Below are 24,696 nucleotides of genomic sequence, written 5' to 3'. Positions count from 1 at the left end.
TTGTCTCAAGTAGTGACATTTGAGCTTGTTCCAGATGAGGGCTTCCTGGTAGCAGTTGTGTGGAGGAATGATCCCAGGTGAGCTCCTGATGCTCCTGATGTTCCTGGTATTCCATCTCTTGACTCCAGTCAGCTTTTTTTTTCCTCAAGGCTGTAGTCGGGATATTATCCTCCAAATCAGTATCCGTCTCCACACAGGAGCTACGTTCCTCATCCTCATCAGACCATTCTCCTCCATCGGAGACTGAAAAGAATGCCTCACTGGGGTCGTTTTCCTTGTCGCCGCCGCCCCCTCCTAAAGCGCCATTTAGTATCATTTCATCTTTAGCGGTAAGGGAGGTTAAGGGTTCAGATAATGCTCCATCTATGTTACTGGTGTCTCCCCTAGTAGGCTGGGTGCCTATGTCCAGCTCCTGTGCCTCAATTATAGCATCACCGTTTTTGTTTAATATAGGGGCTGAATTTAAACCCGCTGCCTTAGTTACATTCTCCATTTCATACACGGCTTCATTTATCTCAACAGTCTCGATCTCCATTAATGTTCCTGCTGTTGATAATGGGGTTGGCATTTGGATCTTGGGGGAACATGGCTGGTTCAAGTCATTTATAATCTCGGGCATTTTACTCTCAGCAATATCTTTGCCCCCCTTCTCCTTACCCGCTTTTACCAGGAGGTCCAAAACTGATGCAGTCGCCAACCGGGTCTTGGGGGCCCCCTGCTGGCGTTTTTTTTGTTGCGCATCGGGTAAGGTGGTGGTCTCATCGCCGCAAGGGTTGTCGGGGGCTGCATTACCAGCATTAGCAGCTTCTTCTTTTTGCATTTTCTTTCTCTGCGTTGTTTTAAGCCCCTGATTAACTTTGGGCGCCATTACAGACAGAATACTCTGCCTGAAGTGCTTCACTGGTTGATAGGCTTGGCTGCAATCACTGGACGCTGCTTCGCTTTTTTTCCCCTTTTTCCCCCTGCTCCCGCTTCTGCCACAGCGACCCCTCAGTCGCGCTTGTTTCTGTTCTGGCTGCTGGTGTAGAGCAGCACTTCCCCAGCCGCCGTTGCTCAGTGTCAGGGCTCTCTTCCACGGCTGACTCCGTGCTTGGCTCCGCAGCTGACTTCGCAATTGACTCCGCCTCTCAGCAATGCGGAAGGCGAAGGTAGCAGGTAGAGACCTCAGGGTCAGCCGAACCGCCCGCAGGATCAGCTTTGCCACCGCGGCACAGGTGAGAGTCAGCATCCCATCCAGCCCTCCGAAAGCCGGTAAATATTTTCTCCGCGAGTATTATTCAGCCGCTGTTCTTCACATCTGATAGCACGCTACATCAAAGTGCGGATTCCCCATGCATGTTGCTTGGTCCCGGGCGGGTTTTCCCGTCTGTATCCTCACTGCTGAACTGCACCGGCCGTTCAAGCAGCCGCCATCTTGCCTCTAGTCGGGATACAGCCGATTAGCAATTCAGTCCCAGTTATATTTCAGGTTTTTTACTTCGTGTTGCATGGTATATACAATCCTGCTTCCTAGGAGTATTTTATTTTACCTGCTGTGTTTCAGTAACTTATTTTTTCATTCAGCTTACAAATCATGTACTGCGCACCATGCAAGCTGAATTTCCTCCAAGTGTTTGGGTGAGTTCAGGGTGTGGATGGGGTTTATGATGGGGCCAAGACTGAACACTCCTAAATTATTTTTGAAAGCAGTGTGTGCTTCTCCTAGTGCCTCTCACTGGGTCATCATGGTGTTCAGAAAGCATGCTCATGCAATCTTAGGACTATCTGTAGAGCACAAAGTGAAAGTCGTATTTACGTCCTTTGGAACAAAGGAGACACATAGCTGTCTAGATATTGACAGTGAAGTTTAAGATGTGTGAGGGTCAACAAATTAACAGGGTGGTCTGAGCAAGGGGTATGGTTTGGCTCTAACAGCCTCTGCACGAACCAAGTCCTCATAATGTCTGGTGTCTATATTGTGCAACAAACACTACACAAAAATATAAGAAAGTCTCTTCAAAATTCCAGAAAGCATATTTAACATACAGAAGCATTTCCCTTTAGTAATTCTGAATATATCACGGAGTTGAAACGCATTTAATAATACGGACAGTTTTGAAATATGAACTTAGAAACAGTTATGCCTCCTGCCATGATAAGAATGCCATTAGTGAACTAAGAGGTAAGTCAGTTGTCATGTACACCCTATATATGGCCTATATTCATATTGTAAGTGGGGCAACATTATAGTCAACTAAATCAAACACAAAGATATGTTTTGTACAATACACATCCTTACCGTACATATTTCAAGACGCTCTCATGTGCAATAATGAAAAAAAAAGAGGCACAGATAAATAAAATATTTGCCCAAGATCACACAATTTGGTCAAGCAGGGAAGTCAAGATTGGTCCCAGGTTTTTTCACATTGTCCATTTCTGGCACTAGATGGGTTTCTTATTCTCTCTCATGCTATACATCAAGGGTTAATGTTTGTTTTTGATTCTTGGCATAGGATCTTAGAAGGTGGGTGGCAGGCAGAAGCCACATGAAAGCTCAGCTCGTTTTTGTCTCAAGATTCCAAGAGGACCTCAAAGTGAGCCAGAACCAGGCATCTGGCTCGAGCCTCCAATGGTTTGCCCACCTCTATGAAGTGCTGACAGTAACAAAGGGGAAAAACAATGTGATAGAGAGAGTGAAAGCATGGTCCTTTGAGGGAACAAAGGAAACGCTAAATGGGATAGAACATGTCCTGGAATGGTGTGCGGTGCTCAACACTCTGGAGGAACCAATGTTAAATAGTGATGGACAGCTAATGATGTATGTGAAATGGCACCCCCCCATCTCCCCCCATTACATGCCACATGTGTTACCTTGAGGACAATCTAAAGTGGTTTGGCAGTCCTGGAGAGGACGAATGTTGCTGCTCACCTTGGGGACCCTTGGACCACAACGTCCTCTGTGGTTGGACTTGTACTTCACAGGTTGTGAAGGGTGGCACAGCCAGAAGGATATGCCTTGGGAGTAATCCCTGAACTTACAGTATTATCTGTGGAAGCGGAGAGCAGGAGAAGCCAGGCCCATAAGCGGGCCATGCCACAACCTTTTTTAAAATGCTCCAAGGGCAAGTCAGACACAATTCCCAAAACATGAGCATCATCAACAGGGATGTTCATGAGAATCATCTGGCCCTCATTAAACAGCCAGGTGAGATCATCCAGGCATAGTGATGCGTGGCAATGAAGAAGCCCATGGGACTCCCCACGATGCCACAGAATACAGGCTAGACCAGAAGAGGTTCTCTTTGGACGTGTCCTGACCATCATGCAACACTTTCACAAAATGGTTCCAAAGATGATCAGGGAGATTCAGGAAAAATGTTTGTGCAATCTCCTAAATATCATGAGACTAACAGGCCAGAAGGCAAGTCACTTCCATGGAGCGAAAGGGCAAGGCTCCCTGAAAAAACAACTTCTTCACCATTGCCTCAATCTCTTTGATTCCCTTGTGGGCATTAGAGAGGAAAGAGTCAGGATTCTGCTAGGAGTCTCCAGGAGTGAGTCAGGAAAGGCTGAGGTAAAAGATGAAGGTGTTGGGAGACCTGACGATTTACCATTACCATCTCAGCAGAAACTGGTTTACTCCATGTGACCAAAATGAGATCTATGAAGGCCTTGCTGAAAGAGAGCAAGGGATCCAAAGCAGAGGAGGCCGAATGCGTAATGTCTATGTGGTTAGCTTTGTTTTCGTCACCAGGCAAAGGCATTCAAGAATCCTGAGTAATGTTGGGTAGCACAGCCATGAAGCTTGCAACCTCTTCTCGCAGAAGTGTTGATGGACTTTCCATATCCACCTCAGGTAAAGTGTCCAGGACACTTACTTTCTGCAGAGTCAACCTGATTACCCATTTCTTTACCATCATCATGGCTGAAGATATTGGCCATCTGATTGTGCTCCGTATAAGAGCTAAATATCCCTTCAGATCTGCCAAAGTACTTATCACAAGGTGAAAGCCTACAAGGAACTCTTTTTCCATCAAATGTTGGGCATGGCACTGGGATCATATCAAAATGGCTTTTGCCTTTTGGAAATTTTCCACATTTTTTAACAGATCTGTGATGGTTTGGAAAATCAGCAGTGGATCAACTGCCAGTCCCTTTGGCAGAGGAAGAGGTTTGGCCAGGGGCATGGCAGCATCAGGAAGAGGCTGAGCAGGGAGGGTAGACCTGGGCCAGGGATAGAGTCTCTGGTGGAATCTTAGTTGGAAGCACCAAGGGCGCTTGGGGCTTTCAGGTGCACCAGAGGAAGCTGGGGGATAAAAGAGCCAGTAAAGGCTGGGGGTAGACAACAAAATGTGCAGAGTCAGCCCCAGGAGATGGAAACTCTAGGTAGAAAGCAGAAGGCCTAAGCCTGTGCCATGACAGGCTTTGCCTTTCATTCTTTCAAGTTTTTGGTGTATATGAAGCTGCACTTCTCACATGATCTAGAGTTCTGTTTGGGCACCAGAGTAAGATAACTAGTACTGTCCAACATCAGGTATAGCTAGCTCATCCAATACTTTTTTCCGCTTTGCATTCTACCGCTTGTAATCTTGTTGTTATAATGGGGTGGAAAAAAGACATGTTATGCAATGGCAAGAAACACCAGGTCTGGACCAGCTACTCATGACTTACATGGGAAAACCTGAGAGCTCTGTTTAATACTTCCCCACACTATTCAAATACATTTTCTTAATGGTACCTACAATTGAGTTCAGTAATTTCTGTGCCAGTTTATGCAAGTGCTGGTAGAGTAAATGTCATGGGGAACTGGTAATTATAGGTTAGTCTACAATACGTCTGATTTAAATATGATTACATGCAACTAAGTGGCAGAACTTAATGACTTTGGCAGCTCATGCACTGCGATCACTTTCATAGTGAGTTTTTGCATGCCTTCGGCGCACGCAGGCTTGGCTGCTTGCACAGAGAACCTGGATTGCCGCACATAGAAGAAAAAATTAGAGGGAGCATTGACCTGGACAAGAGGAAAATAGGTAACTCATGAGACGGTACAGCAGTGATTTAATCAAGTTATATCCAGAAGCATACATGATGAGCTGGTAACTCAAAGGAGGAGTTGGTACTCACAGATAATTGACAGCATAATCACATTAAAACAGGAGAGTCTATATTCTGAAGCATGCTACAAAGGTTAATATTACGAGTCTCTTGATATCACAAGCCATATTTGTAGTAGGACTGATATGCTTAAATTAGTTTGTACACCGATATATTCAAATGCTAATGTACCTTAATTCAAAATGGTGCAGTAGACAGTTTCCTACTTTAGACAGTACTGGAAAACCACAAACCAATTAGTTGCAACACATGCTTTTTAAAATGCATGCCACATTAAGGGCCAGGTGTACAAATGATTGCAGCAACTGCAGACCCTCTGAATTGGCAGATCCGAGCATTAGCAAATGCTGAAACCCTTTTTCCTATATACTAAAAGCATTTAGCAATTCGGAAAAGGGGTTCCGGATCACTATGTATTTTGAAAAGGATACTAATTTGGTATTTGGAAGGTGACCATTATAGGCATCCCCTCCAAATACTGAATCGGTATGCTATGTATCAATGTTTTGTGACCAGTTTTGCCAACACCTCAAAGGAGGTGGTAACCTACTCCTAAAAGAGAAGGGGTCCCCGTGATGAATGTAAAAAAAAAAAAAAAATCTGTTCATTTAAAAAAAATCCTGTTACTTTTGAGGAAAGAGTGCTTAATTTAAAAAATAAAAGTGTCTTTATTAAAAAGCAATAACAGACAAAGTGGTCAGCTGACCCCAACAGGCCACCATACCTGTGATAGCAGTGAATCATAGTGGGTCGCAATTTGTGACCTACATCATCACTATTCATGAGGTAGGTCAAAGTGCCACCTTCCACGATTCTGTTTGTGTTTTTTTTTTTTTTATACAAACCAACCTATTAGTACACAGGTCGGTTGGCAAACTACCACACTGGTTGCAAATATACTGGCCGCAACTTGCAATCAGTTTTTTGTGACCGGTGTGTATTTAGTACATCAGGCCCTACGTGCTAAAATTACCACATTTTCCCAAAAACAGCAATTTACCCCAATCACATTTCTTGTGTTTGGAATGTTCCTATTCAAAAAGACATGTGTAGCAAAAGACATTAACTGGAAAATAACCTTACTGTATAACCGTTTTCATCTTGGAGATTTATTTCTGCAGCATGAGCAACAAGAAGGGCAATAACTTGAGAATGGCCTTCACGAGCAGCAAACATTATTGGAGTCATTTTTTTCCTGGAACAAAAAAATACAGTTGACTAGATTTGCCTCATAGCTTAAACCATAATAAAAACATTTATAGAGAAACCTAGATTTCAAAAAAAGTTGAACATATTTTTAAAAGAAAAAATATATATATCACTTGAATAAAAAATACTGCTCACTTAGTCCACTGTGCCTTCCTATTCCACATCAAGGGGTCCTTGTAACACTGGTCGAGCCAGAAATGCATCAATAATTTAGAAGTACTGCGATGCAGTGCAACAAGTTCATGAACATGCTGATATGTATTCTTTGCATGCATAGTGCTGTGAGGAATATGAAAAGCCAACCTGATGGCAAACAGGGTAATTCTTGATTATGGTGTGGCTTGAAAGAACAGCTGTCACCAGACAATTAAGTGGCAATCACTAGGAGAGGCTTTTGGCTCCACCCACACATTGGGAGCAAAGTGTACAGGATTGGGCAGAAGATGGATGCTGCTACGTAAAAAGAGTGCTTGCCGCACCGTGATTTTTTCCAGATTGGATTTCCCTTACTTAAAATGGGCACTGCATCAAACGTAGTGACGACTTGGCATCCAAGAAGAAAAACGTCATCCAGCTGCACATTTTTAGGAGAGGTCACAGCTTTATCGGTCTTGCCAGTATCATGTTTTCCAAAAGATATCAAACAAATACATGTGTGTATATATATATATATATATATATATATATATATATATATATATATATATATATATATATATATATATATATATATAGAGAGATATATATATATATATAAAGAAACTTGCCGCTTGCAGGACACCACACAGGATACCGTGCCGATAGAAAGCAACAAAGAGTCGACCCAAAGGTGCTGGTGCAGAGTGATTTAATCAAATAAAGCCAGCGCTGCCGCCATGACGCGTTTCGCCTTCGAGAAGGCTTGATCACATGACAAACTGCATAGCAGTAAGCAGAACTTTTAAAGTGACAGTGCATAATTACGTGACATGAAAATGGAAAAAATACTGAGTTGTAAAACGCTGCAATCATGTAATCGACAGAAGTCATAAGAACATGTCTTTACAAAACATCAAATAGTGGCGTTTTAAAAGTAATGTAGTTGGAAATATACGCTTTGGCAAATATAAAAGCAATTTTCCATATCACAAACCAAAATAGAACAATATATTGACAATATATACACAATAAATAGTTTCATCTATGTGCAAGAGCGATGGATCATAATCAAATATATTCGGTTTGTAGGATGAATAAAGTCGATCCGTGCAAATTCAAAGCAGCAGCGTTGATCCAAATTCCTAAGACAATATGTCACAAAATTTTAAATTATATATATATATATATATATATATATATATATCATCCATCAAAAAGATGATAACGCTGCACTCGCTAGGGAAATTTCCAAATCGTTTGAGTCCAAAAGCAACTTAGCCTTTACACTCCCACCTGGTGGTAATTTGGATATATGATGAACTGCATACTGTCCTTACACTAAGAATTTGGAAATTACCATCATACAAGAAATTGTGTCCTGTACCCTTTTTCAATACCATTGATTGTGATATAAGTTACTCACCCTTCCCCCCTGGACATTTGCTTGGCTTAGTACTTCAGGAAACTTAGGCAACATTTCCCAGCAGGTTTGCCTTAGATTCAAAGGTAGACATGCTCACTCAGTTTGAGGAATGTAGGCCTCAGAGGCATTCACTGACATCCCCAACTTGCATCCACAAACTGAAAGCAGTGACAGCGCCTCCTGTCCATGTTTTTTAACTGACTGCCAGCTTAGCAGTCATTTCTAAATTTGGCAGGCAGAGTAGTATTAGAATGGCAGACGTTAAGTCCTCCGCCAGGGTGACAACGTCTTTTTTGTTAGCCAAAATATAAATAAGGCCCTTACTAAGAATCCCTCTGTTATTTTTGCAATCGAAATATCCATAGGCGTCCAGCGTGGTGTAACTTGCATTGATCCTGTTCACTATCCCATAATGCCATACAAAAATTGAAAGTAGGTGCATTTATTTACATGTTTACTTATTTTTTATGTTAGAAATTTCTGTATTCTGTTGAGATCCACAAATTGACAACCAACTAGCATTCCAACATGGCTCCACATAAGAACTGAACCCAAATTTTATGGATGATCCTAGTGCCCACAATAGGAAAATGGTAAAAACACAACAGACGCATCACATTTATGCAGTGAAAATGCACCTTTTTTGCAATGTGGGTAGCTATGGATATTGGGCCCTAGCTCAGATGGCAACTAGGCAAACCTGCACATTAAAAGTAGACAGCAAGGCAAGCCTGGCGGTGCATGATTTGCGTGGCTCTGACCAGGTAATTTTACCCAGAAGCGTTTGTAAATGTCAACTTTTAATAAGAAATACACATTTCCCTCACAGGTTCCTACAACACTGACTTCCTTCAAGTCCCCCAATCAGAATGGTACCCCACTTGTGTGGGTGGGCCAAGAAACGAGGACACAAAAGGCCTTCAAACGCTACATTGAGAGATAAGCAATAGGGGGAAGGTTGCTGTATTTGGGGCAGTGCTGTGGCAGCACTCATGCAAACCTACAAACCCCAGACATTTTTTAAATGTAGATAACAGGGGAGTCCAGGGTGGTATGCCTTGCATAGATCCCACAGGGTTGTCCTACTCACAATGGTCTGCAAACTTCAAACTCTGCCAGAAATCACACATTTTCCTTCCATTTCTGTGAGGTAAATTTATGGAATCGGCAAACACCACAAAACGCCCACTACCCTGCATTGCCCAACTTGTGCCGATAGATAAAAATACTGCCCCGTTTCAGTGGCTGGGTCTAGTGCCTTATACAGGAACGGCTCAAATCAAGGTCAATGAGAGCCCTCGCCAGGAGACTCCCAATGACTAAAGTCTGATCCGTTTCGGTCATGGAGTTTCACACTTGTTTCTACCACAAACTGGAAGTAGTTTGTGACCACAAAAAATGGGGAAAATGGGTTACCTCTTTGAAAAATGCCAAACCTGTGGTACTATTTTTTTTTAAATTCATCTTTGCATGTTGCTGGAAACAGTGAAGTTGGTGACTTTAGCACAGCACTTATCCGGAGCACTTTTTTCCTATTTTTCCCCAAAAACTCAAAATAAAGCTTTATATTCCCTATTTTCTTTGTCCCCTTCAGGGGGGAATTCACAAACCCTGGGTAACTTTAAACTCCCCAGGATGTTGGAAAAAAGGACTCAAATTTGGCATGCATACCATATGTGGAAAAAAGAGTTATAGAGCGCTAAGCCCGAACGAGCCAAAATAGGGAGTTCCAGCAGTTATGGGGTAATGCCATTGCAGATACAACTCCCTTAGGTGTAGCAAGTTTGTGTTATGTGCAACACTGACCCTACAACATACACTTCACTGGTTGCCTAGTTCACATTACCAATCAACTGCAGATATATGAGAAACTCTTACTGCACACAGTGTTGAATCTATATACAACTGTTCAGAGGAAACTAACTTCCTTAAGATACTCAATGTCGGTTCCAACATAAGGCTCTACTATGGACAGCTTTTATCTGTATCAAACCCCTCACAGTCATTGAACTTATATTGAAAACAAGTAGATATGAGTAGAAAAGTGGGTACTCTAAGCATTGTTTATACTATGGAGACAGTTTACTCTACACTAAACGGCAATGCAGACAGTGAAACTCTTATGGTAAATACACCAAAGTACTAAAAAGTATCTATTAAGAACAGTGTACACTCTATGCAAAACGTGTCCAAAGAGAGACTATACACTTAAAATAACGAAGGTCTGCAGGTGCTAAAGATCATACTACGTGCAGTCGTCATACTGTTGGGGAAACTTTACAGCTAGCCCATCTTTTGGAGCTAAAAAGCACCTGTACATAGGTTAGTACCTGGTGCACACAGTCTTCTACATAATGTAGAAATTGTCATGCTATGACAATTCTAATAACTCTAGGCTGGCTTAAATACTTAGTATCTATCATGTAAAATCTTTGCCCTGTTGGAAGCTTTTTCTGCAGATCCAATAACCTAGTGTGGAACATACTGGAAACAAATTGTCAACTGTCGTCTCCACAAAAATGACTCTTCAATACAAAGATTTATAACATTCAATACCTCTACACATCTATGATGCATTGGGAGCACACATTTCGCAAACACTTACACCCATTATTCGGACACAGACTGTACAAAATTAGATAGAAAAGTAATATGGTACCTACCTGCCACTATGTAAACGAGAAAACAAACTGACGCACTCATTGGATGATGTCAGTGACGTCACCAATTAGGTCATTTGAGAAGTCATGAGTGATGTCCTAGAACATGGCATGAGTGATAGAACGTGAGGTCACAAGCAGTGAATGAAGGGGGCTCAAAATATAGTTCGTTCTGCTAACTATAACTGGTGAACGTATGTGTTTTTTTAGTTCAAAATGTTAATGTTGTAACTGACATTCACATAACTATAACGTTTCTTTTAACCTTTGGTTCTTTCAGTGAACCACAAAAATATAGTGAACCAGTCTCATCAATTTCACTCATCCAACAACTAGACTGTGCACCTCTCCAGCACTAATTACGAAGTAATGTCTGCCATTTTGTAGCATCGCAGTACTCGTTTTTCACATGCTTTTGGTTTGTTCTCCACCTACATTGCGGAACCATTTAGAATGTATTGGTTTCATAGTTCCTTCATGACAATTGCTCATTTATACATATGAAGCCTTCACCAAATATCTTTGTCTGTTGGCTTGAATTGTGCTTCTTCCTACCACAGCCCATAGCATAACACAGTGTCCACTTTGCTGGGACATAAACATAGTGCCGCTCAAACGTTTCCCAACACTACTGTGAAAGCCACTTGACTAAACCAGTGATTGCTAGTACCTATATATACTAGGTTGTCTTTACAAATGTTTTAAGACATTTATTGAAAGTTGCGAAACTGATTTGTCAGGCTATATCAAAATGTGCACATTTACTTATTGTTAGATCTGGGGATCTCTAGTTGGCAGAGGTAGGTACCACTGTCCAAATAGGGACCCTTACTTCTAGTCAGGGTAGGGAGATAACCCTTTGAGATAACCCCTGCTCACCCTCTAGGTAGCTTGGCACAAGCAGTCTAGGCTAACCAGAGGCAATGCGTAAAGTATTTGTACCAACACACAGTAACACAGTGAAAACACCACAAACTGACTCCACAACAGTTTAGAAAAATAAAGGTATTTAATCTAAACTACACAAGACCAAAACAACAAAAATCCAACATACATAGTTCAAGAATATGGTTTCAAAAGAGTTCTTAAGGTTGCGTTAAAATTCTTTAGGTTGCGATAGAATTCTCTACGTTGCGATAGAATTCTCTACTGATGCGTGAAAAGTTCACAGTTGCGTCACGTTTACTCACAGTACCTTTTGGTTGCAACAAAGTTCCAAAAAGCAGAAGCTGGTGCGGTGGAAAACAAGCGATGCGTTGCTCCTGAGACCCTGGGGAGGCGATGCGACAGCCCCGCTGCAGCAGCGGGCGTGTTGCGACGAATCCGGTCTGTATGGGGAGGAAGGCCACTTGTATGGATTCCGGTGCGTAGGTTCCGTAGGAAGTCTGTTCTCGGAAAGGCACGATGCGACGATCTCGTAGGGGCTGCGACGATCTCCGGGGCGACGATGCGCGGTCCAGCGGTGATCCTCTCTATCGCAGCTCCTCGATGGGATGGTTCTGCGACGATGCTCGCAGCGACGTGATGCAGTCCGCAAGCAAGCGGTGCGGCGATCTCACCCAGCGACGACAGGCTCTGCGACGACACTCGCAGCGATGTTCGATTCTCCCGCACCGGTCTGGTGCGTCCCGCAAACGAAGGATGCGACGTCGCTGCGACGATCTCGACCTCCGTAGCGGCGGGAAACTTCTCGCACTGTCGGGGATGCGCTCCGCAAGCGAGCGATGCGACACTTTTCAGTTTCAAAAGTCTCTCAAGCTTAGTTTCAAGCTTCCCAGCACAGGAACAACTTCCAGAGGCCCCACAACTGGATCAAGCACTCTAGGAAGGACAGAAATCTCTCAGCAGAGTTCAGGGAAGCTGGGGGTGAAGTCCTTTTGTTCCTGGGACTTCAAAACAGGGAGCCAGCTCTACTCAGGCCCTTGGAGATTCCTTCAAGACAGGGGACACAGCTCAGCAGCAAAGTCCTTTCCCTCTCCTTGGCAGCAAAGCAACAGGTCAGTCCAGCAGAGCAACAGCAGGACAGTCTTCTTCTTCAGTTCAGCTTTCTCCTTGGCAGAGGTTCCTTCTTGATCCCAGGATGATCTAATTTTCTGTTGTCAGGGGTCCTGTACTTATACCCCTAAAGTCTTTGTTCTCTTGGTGCATGTGGGCCCTGAGCCCGGTCTGAACCAGTTCTGGGTGGTTCCTGAGTACTTTGTTTTGTTGACGGCATCTTTCCTTTCAGAGTGAGGGGCAGGGTTCTCAGCCGCCCAGCAGGAGGTGGAGCCAGCTTTGTGGAAGGCAGGCACAGCCCTATTCAGGCCAAGGTGCTAACTCCTTCCACCACTCCAGTTGCAATTGCAGTCATTCAGCCTAGTGCCGACTCATCCAGCCTCCTGGGGAATCCCCCAGCCCCTGTCACTCTCAAACCAGACAGTCAATACACAACCAGGCCCAGGCACACAGAAGGGTCAGACAAGAGAACAGCAACTTTCTAAAAGTGCTGTCCTCAAACACAGGATTTAAAAACAACCTTTCCTAAAAGAGGTGTTATTAAATTCTGAGTTCAGGGATACTAGATACTTATGTCCTATCTTGTTCCTATGGGACGAAATGCTGTTAACCACTGCAGCCAGCATCCCCCATGTTAACCTATGGAGCAAGATAGCCTTACAGTAGTGAAAAACGAAAATGGCTGCCATCCACTACCAGAGCATGTTACGTGCACTAGTACATGCTCTACCTTTTACATACACTGCACCCTGCCCAGGGGGGTACCTTGGGCCTTCCATAGGGGTGATTGATGTGCACAAAAAGGGAAGGGTTAGGGCTGGTCAGTGGGGACACTGACCAGGAGGACATGGCAGTTCTAAACTGCACACAGGCACTGCAGTGTCAGGCCTGAGACATCATTTTAGGGCTACTCCTGTGGGTGGCACAATCAGTGCTGCAGACCCACTAGTAGCATTTGTCATCACCAGCCCTGGCACACCCAGTGCACTTTACTAGGGACTTCATGGGGATACAAATATGCCAAACATGTATATTCAATCAGAATAACAATTTACACAGGGAGCACTTACACTCTGGCACTGATCAGCAGTGGCAGTCTCCAAAGCATCTAAACCAGCAAAAACGAAATCCAGCACAGCATCAAAAATACAGGAGGTAGAAGCAAAAAGATAGGGGATACCACGCCAAAGATGCCAGGTCTAACACTTATGCCATTGAAATCAAGCAAAATGTATTCGAGTAACAAAAGTGGATAAGTACATTTTTATGTTGGAGTCACACACCCTCAACTTTGTGAAGGACATTTTAAGCAGTTACATCTTACTCATGGGGGCATTTAGTAACAACGAGTTATTGCAGCTTTGTGACAGACTTCCTAAGCAGTTGCTTCTGACCCGAGAGGGACATCTAGTAAACATTCTGAAGGGCTGCAGTCTTAAGACTTCACACTGTTTTTTCTGACTTGAAAAGGACATCTAGTAATTACTTGAGGTAACTAGCTATTTGAAAGGCCAGACCAATTTGCTTTGCCAATGCTTATTTTCTATTAAATCTATGTATCCTCCTACATCTCCCGAACAACCACGACATTGTCAAGCAGCTGGCACTAAGCAGGAGCATATCAAATGCTTGCAGATGGTCTAAAACCACAATTAGATTTTCTTTAATCTTTAGAAATATGTTTCCCTTTACTCAATCTTCCATATTTGATCACAGAGTAACATAGCTGTCAAGGTTTTAGATTGCTTGTGTTACATTTTCATAATTTCAGTGTTATTATGAGTGACATTCAACAACTATTAGTGACACTGTCTCGCTAACAGTATAATGTCACCCACACTTAGTAGTAGCATGGCACAGCCCACACACAGCCTAGGTTGGACACCTGTTGTAGGGTGGGGCGGCAGAGATACAATACATTAAACAGAAAGTCTCTGCCTTAGCCAGCCTGCATCTACCTGGCTGGCACTGAATCAGGTTAATGGCATGATCAGATCATAATCAACTGACAGTCTGTCCAGGTTCTCTGCCACGAGGGGACCTGAGGCCAACTACAGAATGTGAGTGGGGCCCCAGAGGGGATCTTCTCCCTGTACAGTTCTCCAATTAGGCCCCTTTTTAACTGGAGTTTAGACTGACATTGTTTTTAACATGTATTTCGAAGCTTCGTTTTGCGGCTGGATATCCACATCTGTTTGATACTATGGTTTGAGCTGTGGGTGCATATTTTTACATTAATTAGGTGTGGGTGTGGTTTTGTGTTTCGGTCTTCAAATCTCTTAAGTCCGTTTTGCTTGCATATGAGTTTGTGATAGTAGGATATTTCCAGGTTATAATAAATTGAGATTCCTATTCCTCCCATTGTACATTAGCGCCATCTTGTGGCCTTTGAACAATGAGCTCCAGTTGTATGCGTTCATCGCAGCAAATTGAGAAACGGGAAAGACTTCAGGACACCTTTCTTATGCGCAACAATCTCAGTCATTGCAGTTATCACTTCCCCGGATGGGATATTTTACGAGTCTAAATAAATGTAGATCAAAGACGCAACTGGCTCGTGCTGAACTGAGTCTTTTCCTGTTGCAGTGCCTCAGAAGCTTGTATTAGTCACCTGCCTATTCGCCCGAAGGTGCTGGTTGCCTTAGCATCGGGGAGAGGATGTTAACAACTCTGCACACTGCAAGGCGGAATAATCCGAGGCGAGGGCGCCAGTGTCTGGTTGAAAAAGCATGACGCGGCAGTGTTGAGCAAATAAAGCTACAACAAAAGGCACGTTATAGGACACAATGCGACACATATTGTGATCTATTGTTGCATTATTTCGCAATATTTTAGACTTATTAACACTGGGCCTGCACCAGCTCAACACACCAAAGTAGCAATAAACAGAAAGGGGACCGTCAACCTTTGCAAAGGGCCTTTTTGAATCATAACACTAGAAACACTTTTTGTGTGTAAATATGTAGATTATGCAGCAGATGATGGATTATGAGGCAAATGCAACAAATCTAAAACTATGCGCCGCAGCTACACAATGGCATCATTCCAGTGGCCCATACTATGACCAACTGGGAGTTTACACCTATGTCGAAACTAGTTGAAGGTCAAAAGCAGAACTTCTAGCATCATGTTTCCATTTACTGAAAGAGAGCCACATGCAGGAAGAGAACTCATGACCTTGCTAACACCCCTCTGAATTGAGTTCTGCCACTGTGCCCCTAAGACATTGGAAAAGTTACAACACTTCACAAAGTGTCATTTGTTTCTTATTCCTGCTAGAAATAATATTTTCCCTTTCATTTTTTATTAGTTTAGTCCAAAAACTATTTGGCCACTGAGAAGCTGATCTACATTTCTAGTGCATTCCAGTGTATTATATAATTGTATTTGAAACATGAGGCAATATCGCTGGTGACAGACATATACTTACATACGATTACGCTTGTGAAAAGCATAGCCTAACAAGCAGTTTTCTGCTTTTTAAGGTATATCAGTGCAGCTCACTCAGCATCGGATGTAAGGTCATCATTCTGCCATGTTGAAATAACTCAAAGGTCACTGTCCTGCAACTGAGAATCAGCGAAAATTACTAACCGATCAGCTGACCTGACCTACCTCCATCCTTGACCTAGATGCAGTCAGACGCAAACGTCCCCCCTTTCATGTCTGGTCAGCAAACACTATTTACTAACTTACCCTCGACCACCATCTCCTGTGAATTCTATCATCAATCACCGCCATCAAGTTATCTGACCCATCATCTTCTCAGATCCAGAGTACCAGTAACCACAAATCTGATGAGTTCTGACTGCTTACGTCGCTGCGAATCCCCGTACTGTGTCTCTGATTTGCAAACATTGTCACACGCATTGTCAGGTCCGGTTTGACAGCACAGCTGTCTACAAAGCCTATTACTTCAAATTCTTTAAAATATACATAGGGTGCACTTTATCTCCAACCAGAGGAATACTACTCTCTCACCTCGTGCTGTTGGCTATCTGGTTTATCATTCCACCCTCCAAGAAGTGATTAAACTGGAATGTATTCGGGACTGGTTTACATTTAAAAAAGTATGCTCAACCATCACAAAAATGCAATAGGGCACACTTTAAAGTGATAAACAGCATTTGTGCATGCACAATATCTGAACAGAATTGGTCAAATGTTTAGATCTTTGGTACATTAAAGCCATAACTATTGGCTATGCCAATGCTTTCTTTAGTTTGGTTTTTAGGTACTGGTTGAACGAGGGAGCTAAAGGACTACAAAAACGAGTTGGTACTAATTACATGACCGTAGGCTTTGGTTTTATTGTATATCATTACAGATTTGTACAACTTGCCAGGTTTAATCCACTTTACATTGCTCTTTAAAACGTTTTTGGATTTTTTGTTTCCATCAACCAAAAATCTAACCCAGGACTTGTAAATTGGCAGCACTTCGCTTTCAAGAACAAATATTCTCACATTTTAATCTCCCCAGACTTTTGCTTGTTTTCTATCTCATGCCTATTTACGCCCAAGTCATTTTTAGGCCTCTGCCACTGTTTATCGAACAGCCTATGTTAAATGTAATGCTTTTACAGGGTTTCTCAAAAGTATGAGCCACGACCTTCCTAGAAATGCTTAATCTTTAACTTCCATAAAGATTTCTGTAACCCTCTGCCAGACTGAATTTCATCAACACTCTTCCCTCCAAAGGCTTTGGGTCAGACTATTCAAACATTTGCTAGTTTAGTCACCACCATTTCGGCTTTGCTTCATTTTTTGTTTAAAAAAAAAAAGTATTTTATTGTAACGCAGCACAATTAACACTGGGCATAGCATTTCTAGTGGCCCCATAAGGGCTGTTCAATAATTTATATCACTGCAATCTATCTGAGCGTCCATGCTCGTCACTTGTTGGCGTATATCAGTGCTTAATTTGTAAATAATGAAGTACAGGTGCTCAAATGTTTGTCAAAGTCCACACACCCTTTCTTCGACTCCACCCACTACCTTCACCGGATCCACCCACTTCCTCTGGGCCACTGGAATTTTGTGTCAAGGAAGGGCGCAAATATACGGCAGGGTTGAGTAAATTATGCAGGAAAAAAAGGCAAATTATGCATCATAATCAGGGACATTTTATGATACTTCATTATTTTGTCTGTTTTTACACTTGTTAACACTTCCTGGGCTCTGACTGCACCATATTAGAACCAGTTTAACACAAGAATATAGCAATAAGCAAAAGAAAGAAAGCCAGTCAACCTTAGCAAAGCGCCATCAACTGCTGAGTAACATGTGTTGCTTGCGTGTTTACTATCTTTTGAACCAACTGAGCTAGGATTTTTTTTGTTGAAAAAGGTAAATTATGAATTAGATAATGCATTAAGTGGCAAAAGCAACAAATCTGAACTTATGTGAAAAACGCTGCTGCCACACAATTGCATAATTCCAGTGGCCCAGCCTGGAGGTAGGTTATCATGTACTAAACAGTGTTGTACTTGGAAGACTTTCCAAAGTCAACCTGGGAAACGGTTATTATATCTCAATTTGAACCATAGCATAACCTTTTGGAAGGTGCCTCGTAGTGGAGAAGTGTGGCTCACTGGTTAGAGGAGGCAGACCTGGAAGCAGACGTCAGCCAGGGACCAGGGTTCAATTCCCAGCTCGGAGGGGTCTTGAGTACTAAAATGTCCATGGACTCGACAATTCTCGCTCCGGTGCCTACTCGATTCACGGGTTCACACTCTGCGACTCTGGGCAATAGCTTGCTTAATCTCCACAACGGCCCCTCGCGGCGGGATGCCTGGCTTTCACCTTGCGGATACCCTGCTGGGGTTATCTCACAGGGGAATACCAGGACGGGTTCCCTAAGCAAGCCCTTAGAAACCGCTTGGTGATTTGCGCTATATAAATTCCTGTACATTTACATTTACACTCTTGTCAATGATAAATACAGAAAACAAGATAAGGAGCAAATTATTAGCAAGATGTCTATTTCCATTATTGCCGACTTCGTTACACTTGTTAAACCAACATCAGAACGGTTTTAATCACTCACTGAGCCTGAGACACCGCTTCTGGGTTCTTGAAGGAACTATGCAAATACATCTGCACCGGGGAACCCTGGCCGAGTCAGCAGACCAACAGAATGAATTTGACCCTCTGAGTTTGCCAGATATGCTTGGTGAGGAGATGTGTCACAGGGTCCCCCTATTTAATGCTGTACCATAAGCAAGAGTTCAGACAGGTAAAATAATATCATCTTTGCAGGGTCCGGTCACCTGTGAACTGTCACATAACATCTCTTGATTATGCCCAGATTGCTAATTATTTAATTTCATTTATTTAATTCTACAGTGTTCATCAAAACAAGACTTTGTGTGAACATTGCCAGTGCACAGGTGAGTCCTCCAGGCATATGCAGGCTCCCAATGACAGGACAGGAGAGACTAAGGTGCACTTTGTAGGTGGATGCTGGATTGCATATGTCTGATTTGTGTAGTTCAACTACCGTCCCCACATATAGGTACAATCCATTCAGTTTAACAGACATACTGCACATTGCTCAGGCAGTTCAGTATATTTGATTCAGTGAGGCCAGCACAGTGTTCAGTGTTCCAAATAGTCCCGACCGGAATCTTCTCTACAGAAATAAGGAGTGTAATGACGTCGAAGACGACTCGCGCATCACGACCAAGAGGGTTCATGAATAGGAACCCCACGACTGACTGTCATTTACCCAAGTTGGCACAATCTGACCGCAAGTTGCTTTGCTTTTACTTTCTAAAGAGAAGTGAAGTACTACTGTGATTATCACGTGACTGTGACAGCACACACATTGGTGATAACCACTTACGCCTTCATATTACTGGAATAATCCAACTGACCACTGGGAAAGAGAATATTGGTCTACGATCAAAACTAGTAAAGGATTATCATATGTCCTTTCAAAAGCGGACAGCAATGTTGATCTTGTGGAGTGGTGAAAATCTCTCACCCTGATGTAGCCTTTTTAGGTGAAATGGGTTAGCTGTGTTCTTTTGAAGAAAAAAAAAATGACTATCACCAACCAAGACCTTCGATCATCTATATTTTGTTTCCTGTATATATAACTGACAACTCATTGTCATTGCCTCTCTATTTGTATATATTCTATGTCTGGCCAATGAGCAGCTGACTATTGAGGTGGGCAACTTGATACATGAGTATACTATCTGTGACTACTTCAGGTTGTGGGACTTTGTAATCCCAAGCTGCTTCCCTTGCCTTGTTCAGCGTGTTCCAATAATTGCCGTTAGGATATCTGGGGTGAAGGGGAGACATCCTTAGGCAACTAGATCATTTAATCTATGTGCTTGTGGTGCACTAGTTTATTAGATTAGGGAGGGGAAAAGACACCAAGAAGCATGGGCATTTAAAAAAAAAAAAAAGAATAGTGATATAATGTTTAAATAGCGCTCAAGGATAAAAGAGCCTTTCAGAGACACTGCTAGACATAGATCACAGGCCGACAGATGGAGGCACCTACTATTTATTGGTTCCACTTATGTTTTGTTGTGCAAGAAGCGACAATAGGTAATCACTTCTTAAGAAGGTTTGTGTGAGGGCCTTCATGTTGTGATTTAAGAATAAAGAAAGATTCTGAGTTCCTAGTGAGGGGATAGGGATTTGTACACACGTGAAAAATAGGGATCGTAGAGAGCAACTAGCTGCAAGTAAAGTATTGGTACATCTGATTTACATGGGAAACCTGGGAGTTTCTAGCATAGGAATTCTGAACCACGAATGTGACATACTTATCAGGAGAAGTTAAAGTGGGCTCCCTTCACATGCAATTTAACATGGCTTGTATAGTTACTCAGGTCATAGGAAATGTAGCTGTAATGTTTGTTCAATAGGTTGTCTTTCAGCCAATGCAGAGGCTGCCTGAAATGAAGACACAGGATGAGTGTAAGCTTTGCCCAAAGGTGAGGTTTCTGAAAATCAGATTGTGAAATGATGAACTATAAAGACGCATCTTAACCTACAAAGATTAGGTATTAATTCCTGTAAATTCCATCACATTGACTCTTCCTCATCAAACACCTCAAACCATATTGGTGAATGAAGTTTACTAGGCTAGTAACTGGAGTACGTTGATTTCATCCCTCTTAGCCTTCTCAATCCTTACACTAGCAAGCAATTCAACACTGCAGCTGACAACGCAACCCATCGTAGTTAATCATGCACATCTCACGATACTTGTACTGTAGTGATCCTAATACCACTAGGCCCTCATTACTAGTTAGCTGGAGCAGTTTAATCAGGAGCATACAACTCCAGTCAATTCCTAGTGTTCTCGCACCCAGATTTACCAGGCCCTCGCATTCCTGGTCCAGAAACACTGTGTTCCCCAGATGTGATTCTGCACTCAGTGACCCACTGGCAGAGACTATAGGCAGAGGGGCAGCTCGCCCCCTGGCCCAGCTCGCCCCCCGGCCCAGCCCCTGCTGCAGTACGGGAGAGCAGACAACACTATGTGATCATTGAAACCACCGCAATGGAGCGCACACCGCTAGCCCCTCCTCCGGATCGCCCCTCGGGATTCTGGTACTTGTAGTGCACTAGTGGATCACCCAGGTGGGTGCAAGTCGGTACTTGTTGGACTGATGAATCTCTAGACCCGATACATGTCCCGGGTTTTTGGGTATCGCCCGAGACATGGCTCGGGTTTCGGGATAACTTCCCTCATCAGTAGAGAAATGGTTAGGGGTGGAGGAGAAGGCCGCCAAACAACCGTCAATGGCCTCGATGCCCGAACCGGCACGCAGGGCAGCATCCAGGAGCCCGTCGGCTCAAAGCTCAAGGGAGCCAATCAATTGAAACCACCGCAATGGAGCGCACACCGCTAGCCCCTCCTCCGGATCGCCCCTCGGGATTCTGGTACTTGTAGTGCACTAGTGGATCACCCAGGTGGGTGCAAGTCGGTACTTGTTGGACTGATGAATCTCTAGACCCGATACATGTCCCGGGTTTTTGGGTATCGCCCGAGACATGGCTCGGGTTTCGGGATAACTTCCCTCATCAGTAGAGAAATGGTTAGGGGTGGAGGAGAAGGCCGCCAAACAACCGTCAATGGCCTCGATGCCCGAACCGGCACGCAGGGCAGCATCCAGGAGCCCGTCGGCTCAAAGCTCAAGGGAGCCAATCAATTGAAACCACCGCAATGGAGCGCACACCGCTAGCCCCTCCTCCGGATCGCCCCTCGGGATTCTGGTACTTGTAGTGCACTAGTGGATCACCCAGGTGGGTGCAAGTCGGTACTTGTTGGACTGATGAATCTCTAGACCCGATACATGTCCCGGGTTTTTGGGTATCGCCCGAGACATGGCTCGGGTTTCGGGATAACTTCCCTCATCAGTAGAGAAATGGTTAGGGGTGGAGGAGAAGGCCGCCAAACAACCGTCAATGGCCTCGATGCCCGAACCGGCACGCAGGGCAGCATCCAGGAGCCCGTCGGCTCAAAGCTCAAGGGAGCCAATCAATTGAAACCACCGCAATGGAGCGCACACCGCTAGCCCCTCCTCCGGATCGCCCCTCGGGATTCTGGTACTTGTAGTGCACTAGTGGATCACCCAGGTGGGTGCAAGTCGGTACTTGTTGGACTGATGAATCTCTAGACCCGATACATGTCCCGGGTTTTTGGGTATCGCCCGAGACATGGCTCGGGTTTCGGGATAACTTCCCTCATCAGTAGAGAAATGGTTAGGGGTGGAGGAGAAGGCCGCCAAACAACCGTCAATGGCCTCGATGCCCGAACCGGCACGCAGGGCAGCATCCAGGAGCCCGTCGGCTCAAAGCTCAAGGGAGCCAATCAATTGAAACCACCGCAATGGAGCGCACACCGCTAGCCCCTCCTCCGGATCGCCCCTCGGGATTCTGGTACTTGTAGTGCACTAGTGGATCACCCAGGTGGGTGCAAGTCGGTACTTGTTGGACTGATGAATCTCTAGACCCGATACATGTCCCGGGTTTTTGGGTATCGCCCGAGACATGGCTCGGGTTTCGGGATAACTTCCCTCATCAGTAGAGAAATGGTTAGGGGTGGAGGAGAAGGCCGCCAAACAACCGTCAATGGCCTCGATGCCCGAACCGGCACGCAGGGCAGCATCCAGGAGCCCGTCGGCTCAAAGCTCAAGGGAGCCAATCAATTGAAACCACCGCAATGGAGCGCACACCGCTAGCCCCTCCTCCGGATCGCCCCTCGGGATTCTGGTACTTGTAGTGCACTAGTGGATCACCCAGGTGGGTGCAAGTCGGTACTTGTTGGACTGATGAATCTCTAGACCCGATACATGTCCCGGGTTTTTGGGTATCGCCCGAGACATGGCTCGGGTTTCGGGATAACTTCCCTCATCAGTAGAGAAATGGTTAGGGGTGAAGGAGAAGGCCGTCAAACAACCGTCAATGGCCTCGATGCCCGAACCGGCACGCAGGGCAGCATCCAGGAGCCCGTCGGCTCAAAGCTCAAGGGAGCCAATCAATTGAAACCACCGCAATGGAGCGCACACCGCTAGCCCCTCCTCCGGATCGCCCCTCGGGATTCTGGTACTTGTAGTGCACTAGTGGATCACCCAGGTGGGTGCAAGTCGGTACTTGTTGGACTGATGAATCTCTAGACCCGATACATGTCCCGGGTTTTTGGGTATCGCCCGAGACATGGCTCGGGTTTCGGGATAACTTCCCTCATCAGTAGAGAAATGGTTAGGGGTGGAGGAGAAGGCCGCCAAACAACCGTCAATGGCCTCGATGCCCGAACCGGCACGCAGGGCAGCATCCAGGAGCCCGTCGGCTCAAAGCTCAAGGGAGCCAATCAATTGAAACCACCGCAATGGAGCGCACACCGCTAGCCCCTCCTCCGGATCGCCCCTCGGGATTCTGGTACTTGTAGTGCACTAGTGGATCACCCAGGTGGGTGCAAGTCGGTACTTGTTGGACTGATGAATCTCTAGACCCGATACATGTCCCGGGTTTTTGGGTATCGCCCGAGACATGGCTCGGGTTTCGGGATAACTTCCCTCATCAGTAGAGAAATGGTTAGGGGTGGAGGAGAAGGCCGCCAAACAACCGTCAATGGCCTCGATGCCCGAACCGGCACGCAGGGCAGCATCCAGGAGCCCGTCGGCTCAAAGCTCAAGGGAGCCAATCAATTGAAACCACCGCAATGGAGCGCACACCGCTAGCCCCTCCTCCGGATCGCCCCTCGGGATTCTGGTACTTGTAGTGCACTAGTGGATCACCCAGGTGGGTGCAAGTCGGTACTTGTTGGACTGATGAATCTCTAGACCCGATACATGTCCCGGGTTTTTGGGTATCGCCCGAGACATGGCTCGGGTTTCGGGATAACTTCCCTCATCAGTAGAGAAATGGTTAGGGGTGGAGGAGAAGGCCGCCAAACAACCGTCAATGGCCTCGATGCCTGAACCGGCACGCAGGGCAGCATCCAGGAGCCTGTCGGCTCAAAGCTCAAGGGAGCCAATCAATTGAAACCACCGCAATGGAGCGCACACCGCTAGCCCCTCCTCCGGATCGCCCCTCGGGATTCTGGTACTTGTAGTGCACTAGTGGATCACCCAGGTGGGTGCAAGTCGGTACTTGTTGGACTGATGAATCTCTAGACCCGATACATGTCCCGGGTTTTTGGGTATCGCCCGAGACATGGCTCGGGTTTCGGGATAACTTCCCTCATCAGTAGAGAAATGGTTAGGGGTGGAGGAGAAGGCCGCCAAACAACCGTCAATGGCCTCGATGCCCGAACCGGCACGCAGGGCAGCATCCAGGAGCCCGTCGGCTCAAAGCTCAAGGGAGCCAATCAATTGAAACCACCGCAATGGAGCGCACACCGCTAGCCCCTCCTCCGGATCGCCCCTCGGGATTCTGGTACTTGTAGTGCACTAGTGGATCACCCAGGTGGGTGCAAGTCGGTACTTGTTGGACTGATGAATCTCTAGACCCGATACATGTCCCAGGTTTTTGGGTATCGCCCGAGACATGGCTCGGGTTTCGGGATAACTTCCCTCATCAGTAGAGAAATGGTTAGGGGTGGAGGAGAAGGCCGCCAAACAACCGTCAATGGCCTCGATGCCCGAACCGGCACGCAGGGCAGCATCCAGGAGCCCGTCGGCTCAAAGCTCAAGGGAGC

At 45.0% G+C, this 24,696-nt stretch overlaps 1 protein-coding gene across 6 annotated transcripts in view; it reads right to left on the bottom strand.

Annotated features, from left to right (window-relative positions):
* Nucleotides 1-24,696, bottom strand: part of ASZ1 (ankyrin repeat, SAM and basic leucine zipper domain containing 1) — a 2,002,188-nt gene that overhangs the window by 1,163,356 nt on the left and 814,136 nt on the right. For all 6 annotated transcript variants that reach the window (XM_078674339.1, XM_078674340.1, XM_078674338.1 and 3 more), the window contains one exon: nt 6,184-6,295. In XM_078674339.1, coding sequence (XP_078530465.1) covers nt 6,184-6,295 — 112 coding nt within the window. The remainder of the gene's footprint in view (nt 1-6,183; nt 6,296-24,696) is intronic.

The sequence above is a fragment of the Lissotriton helveticus genome, chromosome 1_1 (genome assembly GCF_964261635.1).
Source record: "Lissotriton helveticus chromosome 1_1, aLisHel1.1, whole genome shotgun sequence".
Classification (NCBI taxonomy): domain Eukaryota; kingdom Metazoa; phylum Chordata; class Amphibia; order Caudata; family Salamandridae; genus Lissotriton; species Lissotriton helveticus.
Note: the sequence above shows the minus strand (reverse complement) of the source record. Positions and strands in the feature narration are given on the sequence as shown.